The sequence below is a fragment of the Zingiber officinale genome, chromosome 3A, assembly GCF_018446385.1.
Source record: "Zingiber officinale cultivar Zhangliang chromosome 3A, Zo_v1.1, whole genome shotgun sequence".
NCBI lineage: Eukaryota > Viridiplantae > Streptophyta > Magnoliopsida > Zingiberales > Zingiberaceae > Zingiber > Zingiber officinale.
The window spans coordinates 7,070,829-7,093,419 of NC_055990.1; the positions used below are offsets into that span (position 1 = coordinate 7,070,829).

At 37.2% G+C, this 22,591-nt stretch overlaps 2 protein-coding genes across 3 annotated transcripts; one reads left to right on the forward strand and one right to left on the reverse strand.

Annotated features, from left to right (window-relative positions):
• Positions 1-3,724: 3,724 nt before the first annotated feature.
• On the reverse strand, positions 3,725-6,435 carry LOC122051115. Of its 2 annotated transcripts, none has more exons than XR_006131327.1 (4): positions 5,852-6,425; positions 4,979-5,094; positions 4,704-4,767; positions 3,725-4,012 (listed from the first exon to the last, which is right to left on the reverse strand). XR_006131327.1 is itself a non-coding variant. In XM_042612072.1 (4 exons), the coding sequence occupies exons 1-4, from the start codon at positions 6,073-6,075 to the stop codon at positions 3,960-3,962; spliced, it is 453 nt and encodes a 150-aa protein (XP_042468006.1). In that variant the 5' UTR covers positions 6,076-6,435; the 3' UTR covers positions 3,725-3,959. The 2 variants fall into 2 exon arrangements, 1 of the variants encoding a protein (XP_042468006.1); XM_042612072.1 differs by having other exon boundaries at positions 5,856-6,435.
• Positions 6,436-19,082: 12,647 nt separating this feature from the next.
• LOC122050179 (polyphenol oxidase, chloroplastic-like) lies at positions 19,083-21,125 on the forward strand. Its single transcript, XM_042611112.1, has one exon. It carries the CDS (start codon positions 19,083-19,085, stop codon positions 20,835-20,837), a length of 1,755 nt encoding a protein of 584 aa, XP_042467046.1. The 3' UTR covers positions 20,838-21,125.
• Positions 21,126-22,591: the final 1,466 nt, after the last annotated feature.

Below are 22,591 nucleotides of genomic sequence, written 5' to 3' on the forward strand. Positions count from 1 at the left end.
GTGGGATGAGTGCCCCTATGGCCGTGTCTATCCTAGAGGTGGAGAAAATCTGAGTCAGGATATGACAGTAGGGCATATAGACTACTCCAGATGTGACTGTACTAGATGCATGTATAATGTTATGGAACATATGCAGTGCAATGTCTATATCTAGGCGCTGACTCAGGGCGTACAAAAAGAATGAGTGAGAGGATCACATCTTCGTGATGCCACAAGATGTGATCAGCAAAATGCATGCTGTCAGAACTCTATACATAATGTAGTCCTGAACTCTAAGAAGAGTCAACCTGAACTCAGTCAGTCCAAATGGCCTCTCCTCTCCAAAAAAGTGTGTGTAGATGGTGTCTAAGGTGATATGGGAATAGGGATCACCGAATGGTAGATCCCTACCTAGGTAGCATAGGAATGTACATATAGACTCCCTAAGCTCTAAACTCGTACGAATCAGGGAGGGGGTAAACTGGATGTCTGTTCCACCGACTCTGGTGGAATACGTATTATCATCAACCTTCTCGAGGTTGTGATAGAACTGTGCACATAAATCCTGGTTTACTATATTGTCGCAGTAAACTAGTTTCCCTAATTGATAGTAATCTATCATCTGGACTGCAGGGTGACAGAACTAGGTAAAAAATGTCCTACCTACATATCTAGGTTTAATTGACTCAAATGTAAACCTAGCAAAATCTACCCTATGCTTCTCTGAGGGGAACCTAGGATCCGTAGAAGGGGTCCTGGCCGGTGTATGATCAACATGTCTTCATTTTCTGATTTGTGCAATATATATATATATATGTTTAGGGGGGTTGAGGGAGTTTGGATGGGTTGAAGGCGCCTTAGGGGAAGAAATCACCGGTTTTAGAGAAGAAATCGTGGAGAAAAGCGATCTGTGAACGAACAGAAAGATTCTGTTTGTTTCTGAAATTTTGGATTGAAGGCGCCTTAGACGGTGCTTAAGGCGCCTTAAAGGGGCTGTTGGAGGCGCCTCAGAGAGCATCCGAGGCGCCTTTGATTAAGGCGGCGGGAGATTTCCCGCCGTGATTGAGGGCGCCTCCCTCGTGTGGGAGGCGCCTCCGCTGTGCGCCTACGTGTCCAATTTTTTTTATTTATAATTAATTAATTAACTTTTAGAGGATAAAAGTATTAAGTTAAGTTAATTAAAAAATATTAAGGTTAATTTAATTTCATGAAATATAAAAAATGTTTAAGCTAATTTAATTTAGTTAATTAAGTTAAAAACATTAATTAAATTGATTAAGTTGAGTTTATTAAATTTGGTAAACGTTCAGTTAATTAAATTGAGTTAATTAAATTTGAAAAAGTATTAAGGTTAAGTTAATTAAATTTGAAGACTAATTAAGTTGACTAAATTTGAAACTAAGTTGATTAATTTGAAAACTTAAGTTGATTGAGTTTGAAAATGAGGTTGATTAACTTTTTGAAAAATATTTTAAGTTAATTAAATTTGAAAAATAATTATGTTGATTAAATTTGAAAAATAATTAAGTTAATTTAATTTGAAAAAATAATTAAGTTAATTAATTTTGAAAAATATTTAAGTTAATTAATTTTTGAAAAAGTATTAATTTGATTTCAATTGGAAAGTTAATTAATTTTGAAAATGTTCTAAGTTAATTTGAAAATTATTTAAGTTAATTAATTTTTGAGAAATAATTACAAAAAAATTAATTTAATTGTGAATTTTGATTTAGTTCAATTTTGAAAATTAATTTAATTTCAAATTTTGATTTAATTTTGAATTTTAATTTGAATTTGAATTTTTATTTTTATTTTCAATTTCATTTAATTTAATTTTAGTTACGAATTTTTAATTTCGAATTTTGAATTTTAATTCGAATTTCGAATTTGAATTTCTTTTAATTTTTAGTCCTTAGTCATCTCACCCAATTTAAGTTTTCAATCAGGGAATCCTATAATATCGTGAGATGAATTAGGTTCAATTTTAGAGTTTGGTTTAACTTTGTGTTAGATTCAGGTTTAGCTTTGGGTTCAACAAATAGACATTCTTTAGATAAACTTCTGAGTTATGGTGAGTCACAAGGACATTATTAAAGTAATCATGCCTTCGAGGTTTTCCAAATAGTCCTACCCATTGAACTTAGTACAAAAGCTTGGTCTAACTGGTTAGGATCTATAAAGGGTAGCTTCGGTCAGTTCCACTTAGCCAAATGCACCAGGTCGAAGCCATATCTTCCTAGACATGCGATGACTAAGCTTCTCCAACGTACTATCATCCAATACTTCACCAGTACTATAAATCATGTTAACCCTAACCCTTTTTATTCTAACCTTAATTACCCTGCCGGGTAGTCTACTCTTGGTTACCCTTGTCGGGTGGATTAAATTTGGTGGTGCCAGCTATTCTGGAGCCTTCCCTTGGATTTTTAAGATTTTGTAAGAATTTAATTTCTAAATTTTATTTGAATTTTGAATTAATCTGAATTTTTAATTTGAATTTTAAATTGAATTTTAATTTTAATTTTAATTTTAATTTTAATTTTAAATTGAATTTTAATTTTAATTTGATTTTTTATTTAATTTGAATTTTAAATTGAATTTTAATTTTAATTTTAATTTTAATTTGATTTTTGATTTAACTTAATTTTAATCTAATTTAATTTTTATTATTTTTCTTCTAACTCCCCCTGGATCATAACCTCGGTATGGCCTATCGAGGTAATGTATTTGATCCCTAGGGACCCAATATTGACCAAGTCCAACTTGATTAATCAGGTTGTACTTGGGTACTCATGCTTAGACTAATTTTCTATTAGGCATGTTTACTAAGGATAGATAAGATCTATATTTTCTTTTGGTTTTATAACCTAGCTCAGTTTTGTTGTAAACGGCTCTCTGTGTCCCAAGAATTAGGTTAAGGTTAGAGAACCGTTCTAAAGTTTTCTCCAAATCCTTGACCTGAGTTTTCAGACTAAAATTTTCTTCCTCAAGTTTTTGAACTTGAGTTGAACTTCTAGTCTGAACTGAGTCAGGCAATGTCTTAGAGTTAGTCACTTCTTTAAGGACTGCTACTTCCTTTAGAAGTGACTTGACCCTAAGGTTTGATTTTTCTAATTTGCGTAATAAATAATTAACTAAATTATTTAACCGAGGAATACTTATAGCGGTGTCAGGCCCTTTGGAAATGGATACAGATCCGTGGCTTCGTTCGGACTCGGCTTCCGATTCGCTCTCGCTCTCGGATACAACGATTTAGTCCCGGACCATCAGTGCGAGGAGACTCGTCTGTTCGAGTTCGTCGTCGGTATCTTCTTCTGAGGCACTACAAGAAAAAAGCTAATAGACAACGCTTTTAAAGCGTTGTCTTTGTGCCTGAAAAAGTGTTGTTAAAGGCACTGTTGTTAAAAGTCTACTCAACGACAACACTTTTAAAGCGTTGTCGTTTGTACCAAAGACAACGCTTTTGTAACACTATTACAACGCTTTAAAAGCGTTGTTGTTTTTTTTACAAAGACAACACTTTTTACAACGCTTTAAAAGCGTTGCCGTTTTAAAGAAAAAAATTTAAAAAAACAATTATTTAAAAATCATTATTTTTATATTTACAAAACTATTATTTTTATTTTACCATGTCTAGCTTCGAATTTTACATATAATCAACTTAGCTGATGATTTCAAACTCATACCAAAATAATATAAATCTGACGTTGAAGTAATATTAGTATTTAATTACATGAGAAGCTAGTAAATATCAAAATTAACACTAATTCTGTTTCAAAGTAGATAGTGATATTCACATATAAAACAAAAGAGCACAAAAAATTTGTTTTGAACAGCTACAATCTATTTAGCCAACAAGCTGAATACTCAAGAAGTTGCTACTGAATACTAAATACTAAATACTGAAGAAGTAGCCAACAATCTGTTTACTCAAAACAGTACAGTAGTTACTGAATCCAGACGCTTAGTGTACTGATCAATTACTGAATCCAGACGCTCCTTAGTATACTGATCTCGATTGTCCTGTATCCACCTACAAAAGTAGCAATAATATGTTTCAAGTCCATACATGAGCATTACTGATGGCTCTCAAAAGAAACAAAACAATCATTGGAGACGAATGAATGAATACTGACATTAACCAATATTATACAAGGTTAAGAAATCAACATACCAATGACCTTACAGGAATTGTCCTGTTCTAGAAACAGCTCAAAGCCACATTCAAAACAGAAATGCCAAAAAGGCATCTGTTTCTCAAGAAGAAGCAAATTTAGTGAAAGGCAACTAGAATTGTTGAACTCTCTAATCCAAGACATAACAACATTTAACTCAAGATAGTTGTAGTACACCCTTCATCCGCAGTTTGATGATGCAGTTTAGCCCTATTTTACCATTTTTTTTTTCTTAATTTCATAATGTAAAAAATATAGTCAAATCACCTAATAAAAGCATGGTGTGTTATGGATCAAAACTATATATGCATACAACTATAGAATATAAAACATGGTTGAAGCACAATTATGGTAATTTTCTGAAGCCTTAGATTGGTGGGACTTAAAGGATGTTGATTGTTGATGCTACTCAATAGTTCAGACCTTTCCACCTACAGAAAACTAATCAACTGAAAAATACCCCATCAAATTTCTTTATAGTTTATTGGTCAGCATAGATCAGACTATATAAAAGAAAATGTAAGCAGGCATATAATGATATCTCCATACCCATGCCAATCTCTAGTGATCCCTCCTCCATGTCGACACCCTTCTTTTCGCCCATGCTTGAAACCTGACAAAGTTAAGAAGCAACAGCTCTTATCATAACATTTATTAAATGCAACCATGTATTTAGTATCATATCACACACTAATAGACGAAAATAAGTTTTGTTCTGAATTATAAAGAAAAATATAACAACAACACAGAATGAACCTTTGGCTTATGCAGTCAACTTATTATGATGACAAAAGAACGAAACGTTGAAAACTTTTTAACTCAACTGTCAGTTTCCTTCTCCATGAGTGTGTCATCAGTTTCCTTCTCCAATGTGCACCATTTGACATCTTCTGAGGGCCCTTATTGCGATCCATATCTGTTTCCATAGCCAAATCAACCTCTACAGATACATCAAAAGATTTCACGTTAGTAATAAAACATGGGCATGAAGAAAAGCATTCTGCAAAACCAATTCCAATATAGAAACTTAAACTTAATACGAACCAATCATGACAACCAATATTTTTGTAGAAAAGATTTGGATGATAGTCACTTAAGAATCAGGGGTTTTAATGTCTAAAAGCCATAAGGAAATATGATGATAACCGAATCTAGGATCTTCAGTATATACAATTAGATATCTATGCAGACAGGTAAGTTGTTCTTGCATCTTTGGATGTGCAGCTATGCAATTCATGGCTCATCATATAAAGCCAATGTTTTTACCTTTGCCCTGTAGTAGTGTTGTCCATTGTCAATAGTTTCTAAACTGAATTTATTGGGCAACATGTATAAAATAACAAAAGCGAGGGGAGAAAATGGAAGGAATTGAACTCTGGTTACTTCTTTGAAACTTAATGCCTAAAATAAGCAAACAAAATGCAACTCGGTAGTAAGAATAATGATCATCAAAGATAATTTTGAAACACTAGGATAACTATCAGTTATAGGTGTAGGATCCCGGTACTTACTGTATGCCGCATAGATGTGAGGAATGAATTTAGTACACTTCCATAATATTAGTGGAATACTAGACTAGCGTTATGATTATGCAATGAAATTAGAAATAATCAAATCCTCTGTCAACGGTTCCTATCTATAATGTTACTTCGTTACTTGAGATGCAGTTCAGAGTGTTCCTTCTTAATCAATTTTACCTGCCTCGATGAGGGCATCCCAAAGTTCCTCGGGCAATTATGCTCGACATCGATGGCCTGGAAGATTCGATAGAGCTCGAGCTCCTTGCCATCCATGTACCTACGGAACTCCTGGTATTCGACCCGCCCGTCGCGGTCGGAGTCGCAAACCTTAAGGAGATCCCTAGCGTACTTGTACTCAGCGGGGATGTTGAGACCGGACAGGCTAGTCTCGATCTGGTCATAATCGAGGTAGCCAAGCCCTGCCTTGTTGAAGAAGCCAAAGAGGCTCCGGATCCGGGCCTCCCGCTCCTCCTTGGTCTCGCGCAGCGCGAGCAGGAAGCGCTTCGATTCGCACCAAAACCCTAAGCTTTGCAAAGGAAGAGAAAGGGAAGGGAAGGGGAAAGGAACACAAACTAATATACTATGTGTGTACTTACCGCGCGGTCCTGACGGAGAGGAGTTCGGAGGAGGAGAGGTTCACGGGGAGGAGTTCGCCGGAGAGAGGTTTGTTGGAGAGGAGTTGGAAGGAGAGGGCGTGAGAGGAGGAGTTGGATGGAGAAGGTCGTGTGAGATGAGGAGTTGGGAGAAGGGTTGGGGATCAAAAACGATCGGAAGATAGGAGTTGGGAGAAGGGTTTGGATTTTCTACTCTTTACTTAGATCCAACGGTTTGTATTAATCAAGATTTAGATGTGAATATAACAATAGAAAATACTTTTTAAAAAACGTTGTCGTAGACACTAAAAAAAGGCTAATAGACAATGCTTTTTACGAAGCATTGTCTTTGACCCATAAAAATTACTAATAGACAACGGTTTTTAGAAAAGCATTATTTATTAATAAGAAAATAATGAAATAGACAACGCTTTTCACTAAAAGCGTTGTTAAAAAAAAAATAGACAACGCTTTTTATAAAAAGCGTTGTCGTTTAAGTGTTGTAGAACCGTAATTTTCTTGTAGTGAGGATTCGTCCCATGTCACCTTCAGCATCTTCTTTTTCCTCTGCTTCTTTGCATCCTTCTGATTTGGGCAGTTGGCCTTGATGTGCCCTTTCTGGTTGCACCCGTAGCAAGTTACCTCGAACTTGACTTTTGAGCTTGGTTGACTCTCCTTGGATTGGACTGCTTTCTTTAGGTCTCTCTTGTTGAAGCCCTTCTTCTTCTTGTAGAGCTTCTTCACAAGATTCACGAGTTCGGAGGTCAATTCGTCGTCTTCATCGTTTGAGTCGGGTTCGTCTTCTGACTCCGGTTCAGTTCTTCACCGTGATCTTGGTTCGCGTGTTCGACTGGTACCAGCAACCAAAGCAATACCATTCTTGGTTGGCTGTGTATTAATCTGTTCATGGAGTTCGAATTCAGAAAATAATTCATCTAGTCTAATGGAAGATAAGTCCTTGGAGACTTTGTAGGCATCTACCATTGATGCTCACAATGTACTCCTTGGAAAAACATTTAAAGCGTACCTTATAATATCCCGATTTTCGACTTTCTGCCCAATCGCATGGAGGGAGTTGAGAATGTCTTGTATGCGAGCATGGAGTTGACTTGCTGTCTCTCCTTCTTGCATCTTTAGATTATATAATTTATTAAATAACAAATCCCTCTTACTAACCTTGGTGTCGGAGGTGCCCTCGTGGAGTTCGATCAGCTTCTCCCATAGTTCTTTTGCGCTGGAGAACGGTCCAACTCTGTTGAGCTCTTCTTTGGTCAGGCCACATTGGAGGGTGTAGGTTGCTCTGGCATCGGCTTCCACTTTCTTGATTAGGGATGACTCCCATTTTTCGCAGGGTGTAGGCTTGCCATCTTCGTTGGTTGGAAGTTGTAGTCCAGTCTTGACGATCATCCATGTCTCGAACTGGATTTTGAGGAAGGTTTCCATTCGTCCCTTCCAGTACCCGAAGTCTTCTCCGGTGAAGAGCGGAGGATGAACAATGCTGAAACCCTCTTGTTGAATTATTGATAGTATGCAAAATTAAAGAAAAAAGAAACATCCCAAGACTAGGTTTTGGATTAGCAGTGTGGGAAATAAATTTAAGATTACGAGCTCGAGTGGTGTTGCACCAACTTCGAGCTAAAATCGATTTGAAAACAGGAATTAGAATGTAGCTATTAAGCTAGATTCTAATTGACTCCGTAAAACCGAAAACACCACGAAAAAAAATTGCATGATTGGTGGTTGCACCAAATCAACGCGGCCCCGCTCTGATACTAATTATTGGATTGAAAGCACTAGAGGGGGGGGTGAATAACACTCGTGGCTATTTCGTTCGTTTCGGAATCATAAAACTAATCGAGATAATAAACGCAGCGGAAAATAGAAAAGGAGACAAAGCCACACATAGAGACACGAGGAGTTTACTTGGTTCGGAGCCTTGAGCGACTCCTACTCCAAGGCCCACGCTCGTTGAGCATTTACTTTGGGCAACACTTATAATCTCGAAAATATATTACAAGCTAAGTACAGAGAAGAATAAGAGTAGATGCGGGGACAAGTGTGATTCATCCCATGTAACATTCAGACTCTTGCGTTTAGAGGACGTCGGTCTTTGAGACTTCTCCTTCTCCCTTTTCTTTAATTTTGGGTAGTCATCCTTGATGTGCCCTTCCTCATTGTAATTGTAGCATCGGACCGTCCTTCTATTGCGTTGATGTTTTCTTGACTGCGATATAAATTTATTAGTCTTAATAAACTTATTTAACTTGCTTACCAATAGCGCCACTTCAGTTTCATCGATTGACGCTTTAGAGTCGGGATCGTCCATCTCGGCTTGTAGGGTAACATTGAGATTTGACTTCTCCATTTGTTTAGGTTCTGCAATTCGAGATTCGTGAAGTTCGAAGGTAGAGAATAAATTTTCTAACGTACTTACCTCAAAGTCCTTAGAGATGTAGTATGCATTTACTAAGGACGCCCATTCTGGACTTCTTGGGAAGACAAAGTCCAAGCTAAGTCTGAAGGTTAAGTGCGGGGAGATGGGACACTATAAGAGTAGATGCCCCTTGCTCAAGAAGGTAAACCCTAAACCTATAAACGTTCATTTAGAATCTAATATGGATTGTAGGAAGGTGGGTGCCACAAAAAAATGACACATTATTTGTTTCACGTATGGCGAGCAAGGTCATTACTACACAAAATGCCCAAGGAAGGGGAAACTCAAAAGGAAGCAAATGAGGAAGTGGAAGAAGCCAGGTGGATGCTCAAGTCAAGGGGGAGCTCTAATGGTAAGTAGAAAAGTAAACCCTAACTTGAATTTCAATTCAAATCTTAATTCAAGCTCTAGGTTTATGTATGCTAGAAATAATGTAGATTATTTGCCCATGCATAATTTTGGATTTAAGTATAATGATAAGAATAAGGTTAACATGGTTAATAACCCTAGTAAATCATATACAAAAGTTAGACCTAACAAGAAGCAAACTACCAACCTAAGGAGAGGAGGGTAGTGAAAGATCTAGGCATTAATCCCAAGAAAGGGAGACACATGTCTAGAAAGGTGGATAGGTCTAGAAGTGTCCATGGTGGACAAGTTGATTCTAGGGTTAGAAATCTAGAATTGGAAAATCAAGCTTTAAAGGAAAAACTTGATAGATTAGAAAAATCCCTTAAGAGATTCAAATTGAATCTAAGGGGTTAGGTATAATGTTGTATAGTAAAGATGCAATGGTGATAGATCTAGTTTGGAATACCAGTCTTCATCAAACAAAGGTAAGGGGAAGTTACCCGTGGAGCACTTTTGTGGGTATGCCACAGTAAAATTCCCTAAGGCTAAAAGAAAGTCACATGCAATGATTGCAAGTGCAAATAGTTAGGGGGAATCCTATGAGGCTAGAGAAGAGTCAGATGTTGACATATGACTATAGAAAGGAGATGTTAAGAAATGACAAGGGAAATCTATTTAAGGACAAAGAGAGATCAACCAAAGATAAGTTAGACTCTAAGGTTGAGAAGAAGAAGAAGGTCAAATGGGTTGACTAATAATCATCCGAGGTGCACCGTTGTGACCTTGTTTTTTAGATGAGACACCTAAGGAGGTGGTTAAGGTAAGAGCTCTAGGAGGAGCTCAAAGAGTTCAATTGGTACCATTGTCAATGGATCTCAAGTGGACCTTGCTTGGGATTCTAAATGGGTTATGAAATGTGCCAAGGGGGGGGGGGGGGGGTTAGAGATGGACTTGAGTCTCCATCTAGTTGCTTGACACATATGAAGATGAGATACATGCATGAGAATATGAATGTAGTTCATATATATATATATATATATATATATATATATATATATATATATATATATATATATATATATATGGTTTAGTATGAGTAGATACATCAAGAGGGAGCTAAAATTAGGACTTTAGATCAAGCTTCAATTAAACCATTTAAATGGTTTTAGATTTTGTGTCAATCTTGGGATTCATAATGAATACATTTTTAAATATATTTTTCCCAAGTAGACAATGGTAAAATAGATCTCTCCATAAAATTTGAGAATTTTTTGAGATCTGTAGAATTTTTAGTGTATTTTTGAAATTGAGTTTAAAATGTAGTTTTGGGCTAAAAAATATAGTCGGCTGATATAGTTAACAGTCAACTGATAACACTATTCATCGAATACAGAATGATTCTTTGAGTTTGATTCGATGAGAGCAGTCGACTAGGGTCTAGGGTACTCGATTGATACAGTCTAAAATTATTTTTCAACAATAGAAAATGACTAAAAGAATGATATACATGTATGTAATTTTATAGGGGATTAATACATGATTATTAGAGGTTAAAGAGATCAATAATTGAAATATTGTTGGAGACCCTTTTGATGTATGGCAAAGGGGGGAAAGTTTAGATTTAAGTGGAAAACCTAAATACCTTTGCGGGAAATCCTAGCTCAAGGGGGAGCTTAGGTGAAAGGGGACCTTGGATTAGGTTCCATGATATATGCATGAGTAGATTGCATAGTTATTTGCATGTTATTGTATTATATGTTTCCCTAACTTAAACGGGTTATCAAACATAAAAAGAGAGAGATTGTTGGAGCAATCAGTGTGACTCTAGATTTTGATGTTTGGGCAAATGTTTAAGTTAGATTATTGTTGTATATAATATGCACTGGTGAGTGTGTAGGATATATTGGTGAGTGTGTAGAATACAGTTACAAGAAGGCAAAGTCCAAGTGTGATTCTGGCAAAGGTAAAGTCCAAGTGCGGAGTCTTAGTGGTGTAAGTTTAAGTGTGTAGTCTTGGTAATGTAAGTCCAAGTGTGACTTGGAAAGGTTGAAGTCCCAGAGCAAAGAGCTCTTGGTAATGGAAGACCCCAACAAAGGATAAGGTAAACAAAGGATAAGGTAAAAGGAAACTCTTAAAGGCAATGCGTGAAGGATGGGGAAGCATCTGAGGGACACAAGGCTGATGGAGGAGGCTAGAAGGCAAGGTCGAGGTTGTGCGGGCAAGGACGAGTGCATAAGAGATTGTACTCGGGGTAAAATCTTAAGTTTAGGATTTTACCAGTTGACTGGTAACTAGACTGGTTGACTGGAGTAGAGCATAGAATGTTTTTGTGCCCGACGACTGTAAAAATTAGTTTTTTGGTACTGTAGCCAGTCGACTGGTACACTACAACAATCGATTGGTAAAGTGTCATTGGCATAATCATGAATTTTGTTGAATGTCATTGGTTAGCACCAGTTGACTAGTTCAAGGATTAGTCAACTAGTAACGGTAAAATGAGCTTGCTGATTTGCCCAAGCTCTATATAATGGATCTTGGGGTAGCTGGCCTTGGTGACTAAATTAGAGGTGGTTAACCCCTAATTAGAGTCACTAGGATCTCGTGTCATCCTCGTGCTCTTGATCGAGTTGTGGTGAGGTTTCTCCATCGACAAGGACGTTTGAGCTAGCCGAGTTTGCTGGGGAATCATCTACCAACGAATAGGGATTGTCCACTTTACGAACAACCGTGGAGTAGGAACATCATCTCCAAACAACATTAAACGAACGTGTTTGGGTTTGTGTTTGTTTTTCTTATCATGTATTGTCTCCTAGGCTTAGCTCTCATTAGTACTTGTAGTTTGTTTTGTATTATGTTGCGCTAACAAGTATAGGAAGAGAACTTCATGGGTGATCAACTATTCACCCCACTCTAGTCGGGCATCAAGGTCCCAACAATTGCCTCCCCTAGGGTTTTTTCACTACCTAGCTTCTTCACTAGGGTCTAGCTTCACTCACTAGGAATTTCACTGTCTGGCTTCACTCACAGGAATTTCACCACTTAGCTTCACTCACTAGAGCTTAACTTCACTCAGTAGGACTTCCACTGCCTAGTTTCACTCGTCAGAATTTTTATCACCTAGCTTCACTCACTAGAGATTCCATCGTTGGAGGGGGGGTTCCCGATGCGGTGTGTGCTTAACATATTTCGCAAAACATGCAGCAGAAGAAAAAGATGATAATAAAATTATTTTATTACAAAACACATACCACATGCATGCAGAATACAATTACGTAGACATAATCATAAAATAAAACTTTTAAGAACAATGAATTTATTCTAAGCGTACCTTATGGATGATGTGAAGGAGAAAGGGCATCAACTTAGCAACATTCACGAACCTCACCTTTATTTGTATCCACCCTGAGATCTTTATCCGGTGAGCAACAAGGTTCACCTTCGATTGGTACTAGGCAAGCATGGAGGTGATGTGATCCTGAGAAGGAAAAAGAAGCGAGGAAGCTTGAGGAAGAAAAAATTCCTTTGGCTCTTGTGGTCGACGGCGACAAAGAGAGGGAGAGGAGAGAGGAGAGGAGAGGGGTTAGGTTTTCTAAAAATGTTAACTCTTGAATAATGAATTCACCTTTATTAATTTCTCCCTTCTATAGCAATATATAGTTTCTCTTGATGAGTTGGATTAGAATGCCCAAACCCTACACAAAATTCCTTAACCAAAATTTGGTCTATTAACCTCTTTGTTTGGTTCACAATCAAACCAAGTTAGTTTGGTTCACAACCAAACCAACTTGGTCTAAACAAAACCAATTTGGTTCATTACTAAACTAAATAGGGTCTAATCCTTCCATGAGATGTGGCTCATCCATACTTTTGTTCTAATAAAATATCTTTCATATTTGTCCTTCATCTGGTCCAATCAAATATTTATCTTTTGATCTGAAAATTAAATTCTTAAACATGTTTTACGTCTTTGAGATACTCGTAGTGCGTGTGACCCAATAAGCTTTTGATTTATCTTGGCCTTCTATAATTAACTATTTAATTATGGACCAATCATGAGTGACACCTAGTAGTATATCATGATCCCCAATTAATCAAAAAATTACAGTTGATTCCAGAACTAGTTTTGAGTAGCTCTATCTACTTGGTTCAAGACATGGTCTATGTGTTTGTTCCCATTATATTGACTATGTCACACCTAGCTTGAGTAATATTAACTCGTCCTATGGATTCAAATTGCTCCAACATGTGTCTAAGAGTCTCATACTCTTAACATGTGATACTTTGCAAAGACTTTGAGTAACAATCTTGACAAGTGGCCATAGGGTATATGTCTCCTCGCAAGGAGCAGTGAATCCTCTATGGGCTATCCAAACACCTTCGGACACTTTGACTTATACTCAATCATCTCGAATCCACATCTCCAAGGAGATACTTTAATTATGATGTCAAAGTATAAGCCTCTATGACCAAGGTAACTTGAATACCTCAAGTTGAAGGAAACTTACACTTGAGCTACAGTAAGTACTTCATAGATATACTCATATATGTAGAGAATCATATAAAGTCTTACAGTAGATCACTCAACTGAACTAGCTATCATAACTAGCATCCACGTTTAACTCTCAATATTCTAATGTCTTAAGCTAGTGAGTAATAGCTGCTTGATTAGATCAAGAAGTACAACTCGTGCTAGTCTTACAGAATTGATGATGCCAGAATATATCAATTCATTGACTAAGGAATGTTTCAATACTTTCATAATTATATATATAGAGATACTCACTAGTTGTAATTCAATCACAAGTTCTCTTATACTATAAATCGTATTACGGATATTCATTGAGTTTAAGACCATTCAAATACACAAACAATGTACACTCAACTAGTGAATCTTTATTTATCAAAATAAATAATACAAACCATAAGGCAATTGCTTTAGGACATCTCTCAAACATAACATCAACTACCTGGTTTCACTTATCAGGACTTCCCCTTGTCTAATCTCCAATTAGAACTAGTCACTCACTAGACTTCTCACCTGCCTAAATTACGATTAGGAGTTACCCTTGTCTAACCTCAAGTTAGGACTAGTCATTTAGTAGACTTCTCACATATCTAATCTCTAGTTAGAACTTACCCTTGCTAGTCATCTAGTCATGACTGGACTTCATCAAGTCCTGTTTCGATCCACCCTTGGTCTAACTGACCAGATTTAGGTACATTATCAAATATCAAAACCCTGAATGTTGATTGCACTAACAAAAATTGGATGGGAAATGTGGGAATTCATAGCTCGGATGACTCAAATGCAGTATCATTTTTACTCTCAAGAGACTCAGGACCCTCAGGACCATACTGATCAATAGATTCCCAGAGGTGTGTTGATCATTTCTTTTTCTTTTTTTTTTATTTATCATTTATGAAACATGCAAAATATATCTATTGATTTTCATATTGGATGCATGTCTAAGTATATTATATCTTTTCAAGAATATTACAGAACTATTCTATACATCATCATCAGCAGATATCCAAACTAGTATTCAGGTGTGAAATAGTTTTCATATTATTAAATTTAATATGTTAGTCATAATTCTAATGATGTATACTGTTTATTTCTTGTTTTATTAATAACCCATCATATTATATTTTTGGCAGGATTGAATATTACTAGCTAGTTTTGGATTGGATTGTCTTGCTAGGAGGTATTATATTTCATATTATTAGATTCAAATGTATTATACTTTATTTGAGATGTCTAGATATTTATTTGATTGTTGGATTAATTTGATAATTGATTTCTGGATTAACTCATCCCAACTTTGAAAACTATGCCATATCTTCCTTTTATTGTATTTTGGTCACTTAACTGTTTTTTTTGTTTTGATATATATATATATATATATATATATATATATATATATATATATATATATATTTATATATATATATATATATATATATGGGTGACCTTACATAACCCATCGTGCAGGATGACTCTCAAGTTAAGCTGATTCGGGGAGCTCGACAGAGATTTCTTGATTCAAATTGAGTTGGCTAGTATCCATTGAAATCAAGGTTATATATATATATATATATATATATATATATATATATATATATATAAATTCTATAGTTAAAGCGAGAATATTAAAATTGGAGTAAATTACGACAAAATTTAATGTTTTGTCGCTATCTTTTCATACGAAATTTAAAAAGTTATGATAATTAGCAATGGATATTTAAAATTTTATTTCTCATTAGCGATGAAATATTAAAATCTATCGCTATTGTTTGTATATGAAATTTAAAAATGTTACAATAACTAGAGATAATCATTTATTTATTCGTCTCTAATTAGTGACAATTTTTAATTATAATTAAATTGATCGTCGCTAATTATAGAGTTGAATTTTAATATTCGTCTCTATAATTAGCGAAGAGATTAATAAATTGACATCTCTTATAATGTAGTGACGGACTATATAATTCCGTTATAAAATTAGAGACGGATTATTTAATCACGTTGCTAAATATAAAGACGGAATTTAATTTTGTCTCTAAATAGTGACAAATTATTTAATTCCATCGCTAATTGATGTCAACGACGATAATAATCAGTCGCTAATCAGTTGCTATATTCAATTAGTCATTGATTAGAGACGGATAATTTTGGTGCTAAAGTTTTTTTTTTAGTGATCTAGGCTACATTAAAGCTAGTCATCCATATAAATTAAGTTTCCGAGTTCTTTATTTATCAAAGTTTGACTATGCAATACTAGAATAATGTGCTCAAATTAGATTTCCATGGGTGGGTCAAAATTACAAATTAATATCATTCAATACAACTCCGGTCATATGACCTACCGCTCCTTAATAACAATTAAAGCCCTCAATCACTTACATTTGGAACAAATTTAAAACATAAGGCTTTCCCAATAAATTCTAAGGTCTTCACCAACTAAAGAGTCTCTGAAATGGAATGGATGAGACAGCAATATTCTTTAATTAATCTTGGGACAAAATTTTATTAATGGAATGGATAGAAAACTAAGAGACCTCAAACTACCATTCATTGTTCAATATTAGAACTAAGAAGGGAAGTATATGTGCTACCTAACGTTAACCAATCATCTCTCTCTTTGTTTTCTCTCTCTCTAGCCTCATTGCATTAGATTACTGAGATATTACTGAATTTCAGTATGGTTACGATCTGGATCCATGAATGATTCTACAGAACAACATAGGGCAGTTCAAATTTCCGTAGTGTGGGATCCCGAATAAGAATTTCTTATATGCAATTTTATCCTATTTTACATGAGACTAATTTTGTGATTCGAATATGTGATCTTCATATCACATAATGTTAGTAATTTTATCAATACGCCAAGACTTATTCTGCAGAGCAACAACCAGAGCGAAATGGGAAACCAGAATGCTCAACACGGGAAAAAAGTGCCACAGAATCAGTTTTCCAATGCGAAACAGGTTCACTGATCCACCAGAGAAGAGAATTAAACTAGAAGACTTGTTTAGAATCTGAATATATATATAGCTAGGTCAAAATCATTTTTCAAGCTAGAAAATTGAATGAACTTCTCAAGTAATCTGTAAGTAACCTAGAAAAAAGTAATATACAGTCTCTTCAAATTATTCTCCAAGAGGCATGTGTATCTGTAGAACACTTGACAGGCAGGCCTCAAGTAGTCACTTTAATTTCTTTTACTGACTTGGGGCCAGATTCTAATCTACCTGACTTCCAAGATATTCACGCATTTCCCTTTCCAAAGAAGCTTATGCATCAAGCAAGACAATTTCTCAAAGCTGATCGTGCACCACACGTAACCCTAACAATTTGCAATTTGCGATTCGCCCGCCCAGCACTTCCGTCAATTCATCTCTAGACCAATACGGAGGAGATAAATTACTATTGGCTACTAGTCCTTAGTGCATGTGGCCAAGGCATGGGGGAGGATATATACTCAGACATGTCGAGTTTCGACCCTAAGACCTCATATGGTAATACTCCATGCTTCAACCACCGTACCACCCCGAGAGGAATAACAATTTACAATTCATGCACTATGTAATAAAAGACTATGAACAATTCTGATCAAGGATCAATCCATTATGATCTTTTAAATTTTAAAGATTTATCCCCATAATGTAGCACAGTTGGTCGACGTATGATATCTCTAACGTAATTGTCAGAGGTTGATTCCCAGGAACTAACGATCTGTCGTCACCCCACCATGCACCTAACACCTGTGTATATGCATTTACCTCCCTCCATACTCATAGAGCCGACACTAGGAGAGTCGCTAGGGTAGTAAATCTACATTTTTTTGAAATTTTAAAGATTTACATTTGTTACGAAGAATCTGTAACTGTTATCCAAAAAGTACCATTTAGGTTCTTTTCGGAACCTCTGAATATATTCTTTACTATTTTTAGTAACTTTTATTTTTATAGTATTTATGGTATTTTTACTATTTACGGGTTAGGATTGTCAATATAAGGATCCTTTTTTGATAATTTTTTTTGTTATGAATTTTTTTTCTAATAGAATTTCTTTCCTTCCTTTTTTTACAAGATAAAAATTTAGGTTTATCTATTAGGATTTCTTTCCTTTTAAGTTTTAGGGTCTAAAGTCTACATAAATAATTTTAGGTGGTGTTTGGTTTAGGACTTTGAGAATGAGGGAATAAATTTATTCCCAAACTTTGTGTTTAGTTGATGGGAATGAAATTAAAATTTTAGCATGAAACTCAAAAACTTGAATATTGATGAAACTCACATCCTCCCTTAGGTTTTAATGGAATGAGAATGAGAATTAAGTTTGGGATAAAAATACCCTTAATATATTTGTTCGATTTTTTTTAATTTCACTTTCTCTCTTCTTATTCTCTCTCATCATACCTTCTCTCTCAATCTCCCCCATCAAAAACTCTCTCGCTTTATTTTCTCTCCCATCATACTTTCTTTCTTATCATACTTTCTCTCCCATCACACTCTCTTTCCTCATTTTTTCTCATCACACATTCTCTCTTATTATACTTTCTTTCTTATCAATTCCTCTAATTACACTTTCTCTCTTTTTATTCTATTCCATCACACTTTCTCTCTCGTCATGCTCTCTCCCATCACAGTTTCTTTTCTCATTTTTTTTCTCATCACACATTCTCTCATCACGCTTTCTCTCTCATGATAGAGCTATCATTATATTTTTTTCTCACATCTAATTTTTTCTCTTATTTTTCTCTAAGGGTAAAAAAGAAAATTTTAGTTTATTCTAATAAAAAATATTCAACTGACCAAACATTATTTTTAAGAGTAATATTCATGCTCATACCCATTTTCATTCCATAATACTATAATTCTCATTGCTATTTTGATTCCTAAGAAAGAACCAAACGTTAGTTGTTTGATAATCCATCCTCTATTAACAAAATTTTAATTTTTTTTTGACAAATGATGAGTTTCTCTTTATTTATTTTGAATTATCTTTCTCTCTTTTCCTCAATTTCTCATTCTCGATAGCCCGCATAATTACTATCCTGTCTGAAATTCCAACCAAGAACTCACTAAAAAATGATAATTAACCAAGCTGGCTAACGTTGAGTCTGAGTAATCGGTCCAGTCCTATAGAAATTTTCACTGGTCATTAAGATAAATGAAGAAAAAAAATGATTAACCAAGCTGGGTAACGTCGAGCCTGAGGTGATCGGCTCGGTCTCACGGAAGTTTCCCACCGGCCACCAGGATAAATCGGGAAGTACTCGTAGTGGGCAACCCAAGAGTCTAACATCTTTTAATTACGTACCTTATTTGAAAGAAAATTTTTTACAAATTTATTATAACTGAGAAGCACTCATGATGGATGAACTCAAAACTCCAAATCATGAGAATCTTAGAGATAATTGAATATCGTCACTACTGCACTTTAGTCCCTGCACCATAACTTACCACCAAAATCTTATATATAGATGTTTAATTAAGGTGACATACACACAACAATTGATTACTTGCAATGGGTAGCCTTTCTCAATTATTTCTTCATCCAACTGCCACTAGCAACTACTCCTTTGCATGCGCCTTGGCAGCCAAATGGCCTTCTTTAATTAGACGACGACGACGACTTCAACGTTCAGCACTGATTGCATGCGAATCAAGCGATGAGCATGAGCTCACGCTCGACCGCCGCGACGTGCTCGTCGGCCTCTGCGGAGCTGCTGCTGCCGCCTCCGGCGGCCTTGGGATCGACAGCAATCCAGCCGCCCTCGCCAGACCGATCCAGGCGCCGGACTTCTCGAAGTGCGGCCCTGCCGTTCTTCCCCCCGGCGCCACTCCCGTCGACTGCTGCCCTTCCTACTCCAAGGCCATCAAAGACTTCAATCTCCCGCGGCGGTCGTCGCCCCTCCGCGTCCGCCCCGCCGCCCACCTTGTCGATGCTGATTACCTGGCTAGGTACACCAAGGCCGTTGAGCTGATGAAGGCGTTGCCGGCGGACGACCCTCGCAACTTCACTCAGCAGGCCAACGTCCACTGCGCCTACTGCGACGGAGCCTACGACCAGATTGAATTCCCCGACCTGGAGATCCAAGTCCATAATTCGTGGCTCTTCTTCCCCTGGCACCGCTTCTACCTCCACTTCCACGAGAGGATCCTCGGAAAACTCATCGGCGACGATACCTTCGCCCTTCCCTTCTGGAATTGGGATGCCCCCGGCGGCATGAGGATGCCCTCCATCTACACCGACCCGTCGTCGCCGCTCTACGACAGTTTCCGCGGCGCCCGGCATCAGCCGCCCGCCCTCGTCGACCTCGACTTCAACGGCACCGAGCCGGATTTCTCCTACGCGCGGCAAGTCGACCACAACCTCAAGATCATGTACCGCCAAGTGATCTCTGGCGGCAAGACGCCGTTTCTGTTCCTGGGTTCGGCTTACCGCGCCGGCGACGAGCCCAACCCCGGCGCCGGCTCTCTGGAGAACATCCCGCACAATACGGTTCATACCTGGACCGGCGACTCGACTCAGCCGAACAGAGAGGACATGGGAAACTTCTACTCGGCGGCGCGCGACCCCATCTTCTTCGCACACCACGCCAACGTCGACCGCATGTGGTACTTGTGGAAGAAGGTAGGCGGACGGCGCCTCGACTTCGACGACAACGACTGGCTCGACGCCACCTTCCTCTTCTACGATGAGAACGCCGAGTTGGTCCGCGTCACGATCAAGGACAGCCTTGAACCCGAGTGGCTGCGCTACACGTACCAGGACGTGGAAATCCCATGGCTGAGAACACCGCCGACGCCGGCGAAGAAAGCGTCAGCTTCGCCGAGAAATCTGGAGAGATCCAGCAGTACTGCTACCGCGGAGGCGGGGCGGTTCCCGGTGGTGCTGAAAGCGCCGGTGAGCTTCGCGGTGAGGAGGCCGAAGGTATCGAGGAGTGGGAAGGAGAAGGAGGAGGAGGAGGAGGTGCTAATCGTGGAGGGCATCGAGTACGAACGCGACAACTTCATCAAGTTCGACGTGCTCGTGAACGCGACGGAGGGGGTGAGCCCCGGCGAGAGCGAGTTCGCCGGCAGCTTCGTGAACGTGCCGCACGAGCACAAGCACAGCAAGAAGGAGAAGAAAGTGAGGACTAGGCTTCGCGTGGGGATCACTGACCTGCTGGAAGACATCGGCGCGGAGGAGGACGAGAGCGTGCTGGTGACGATCGTGCCGAGGGCGGGAAAGGGGAAGGTTTCGGTGGGTGGCATCGCCATTGACTTCTCAAAGTGAATGAAAGCGACGACGACCGTCAAGAATCACAATAAATAAGGACGATTCATCGGCTACGGATCTAATCAAATATGCTGATAAAATTGTTGGATTTCTTAGGATTAGTACAAAATCTAATAATTAGCGAGTTATAGACAATTCAGATTAAAAAACAAGTAGATGTTGAAAATATTAGTGACGTAAATTTATTTTCGTCTTTAAATATAGCCTAAAATTAGATTTTAAAAATATACACGGCGTTAGATGATTAAAAAGAATGAGAAAAATGAGATGAATATAATGTAAAATTGAAAAGATGAGGTGAAACGTAAAGCGAAAATTTTATATAGATTAGGTCATAGTCTTTGTGAGTATATATATTGCAATTATTAGATACACTAAAGTATTTTGAAATAAAGATCAAATTTTTGTTCCAAATTACATATATAAGACCAAATCTATATATGTTCTTAAAATTGTAAAAAAAAACACAAATCAAAAGTAATATCTCATTTTTTAATTTTAAAATATTTGTGTCTATCTAACAATTTTGACTAAAAGTATTAGATTAACCAAAACATTTTAAAATCTAAAAATAAGATCATATATCCCTAGAAGTGTAAGGAATTCAAATTTGGTCTTATCCTTTTTCATTTCAAAATATTTTGATTCGTTTAGTAATTTTTGTTGAAGAAAACAATGTTTTTGTGTGCTCAAATTCGACTATACTATTTTGATGTGTTTCACATGTTAGTTAGAGCCCTAGAGTCAATCATTTGATGATTGTATGGACTCATGTATATCATATTCTTGTATATTAATAAAGGTATTTGTTTGGTTATTATACTTATTTATATTAGTGCCAAATAGACTAAGTATAATAGCGTCCTTGAGTAGAAGGTTCATACCTATATCAATCGATTAGTTGAATCGATAGTGAGATGATATAGGGAACACTACTCTAAATCATTCCTAGTCGAGTATTAGCATTCAGGGACAATGTTAATACAATAAGACTAGCATGTAGGTCAGCTCGATGACTTGATCTCACAAGTCATGGATATAGAGATATCAAGCTGACACATGAGTATGCATTAGAGAATGTATACTGAATGACCCGCCATGAGAAAGTATCATGGATCGTTATATGAGTGTCATATACTTTCTCATGTGGCTATTAGTATGACTATTAGTCCTTAGACCTGAAGTCACCATGGATCCCTACATAAGGAGTTATGTACTTTGGTTTCGTCAAACGTCATTCGTAACTGGGTGGACTATAAAGGCGATTACTGGGTATATAACGAATTATGTAGAGGGATGTGAGTGATGTAGATGGGATCTATCCCTCCCATATGACGGGAGCGACATCGGTATTCTTGATAGAGCGAGACCACTAAGTGCATGGCCATGCCCAAATGAGTCAACATTAGATGTTGAGCTCATTTGATCGAGTGAGTCTACTTGGAGTTCAAGATTTAGATTGATTAGAGGATGACACGGTCTATGCCTCACATTGATCAATCTAGATGTCTAGGATAGAAGGACACTTGTCATTATTTTGTGAGTAGTCACAATTGGTAGTCACAAAGTGATGTCGGATCTCGACATTCTTGTAACTTGGGTAGTAATGATGTGTTGCTAGATACCGCTCATTACTTATGCTCCTAAATGGGTTTAGGGCATTGCCAACGTTACAAGAACCTATAGGGTCACACACTTAGGACAATTAGATAGAGATTAGGTTCATATGATGAACGAAGAGGATTAGATTC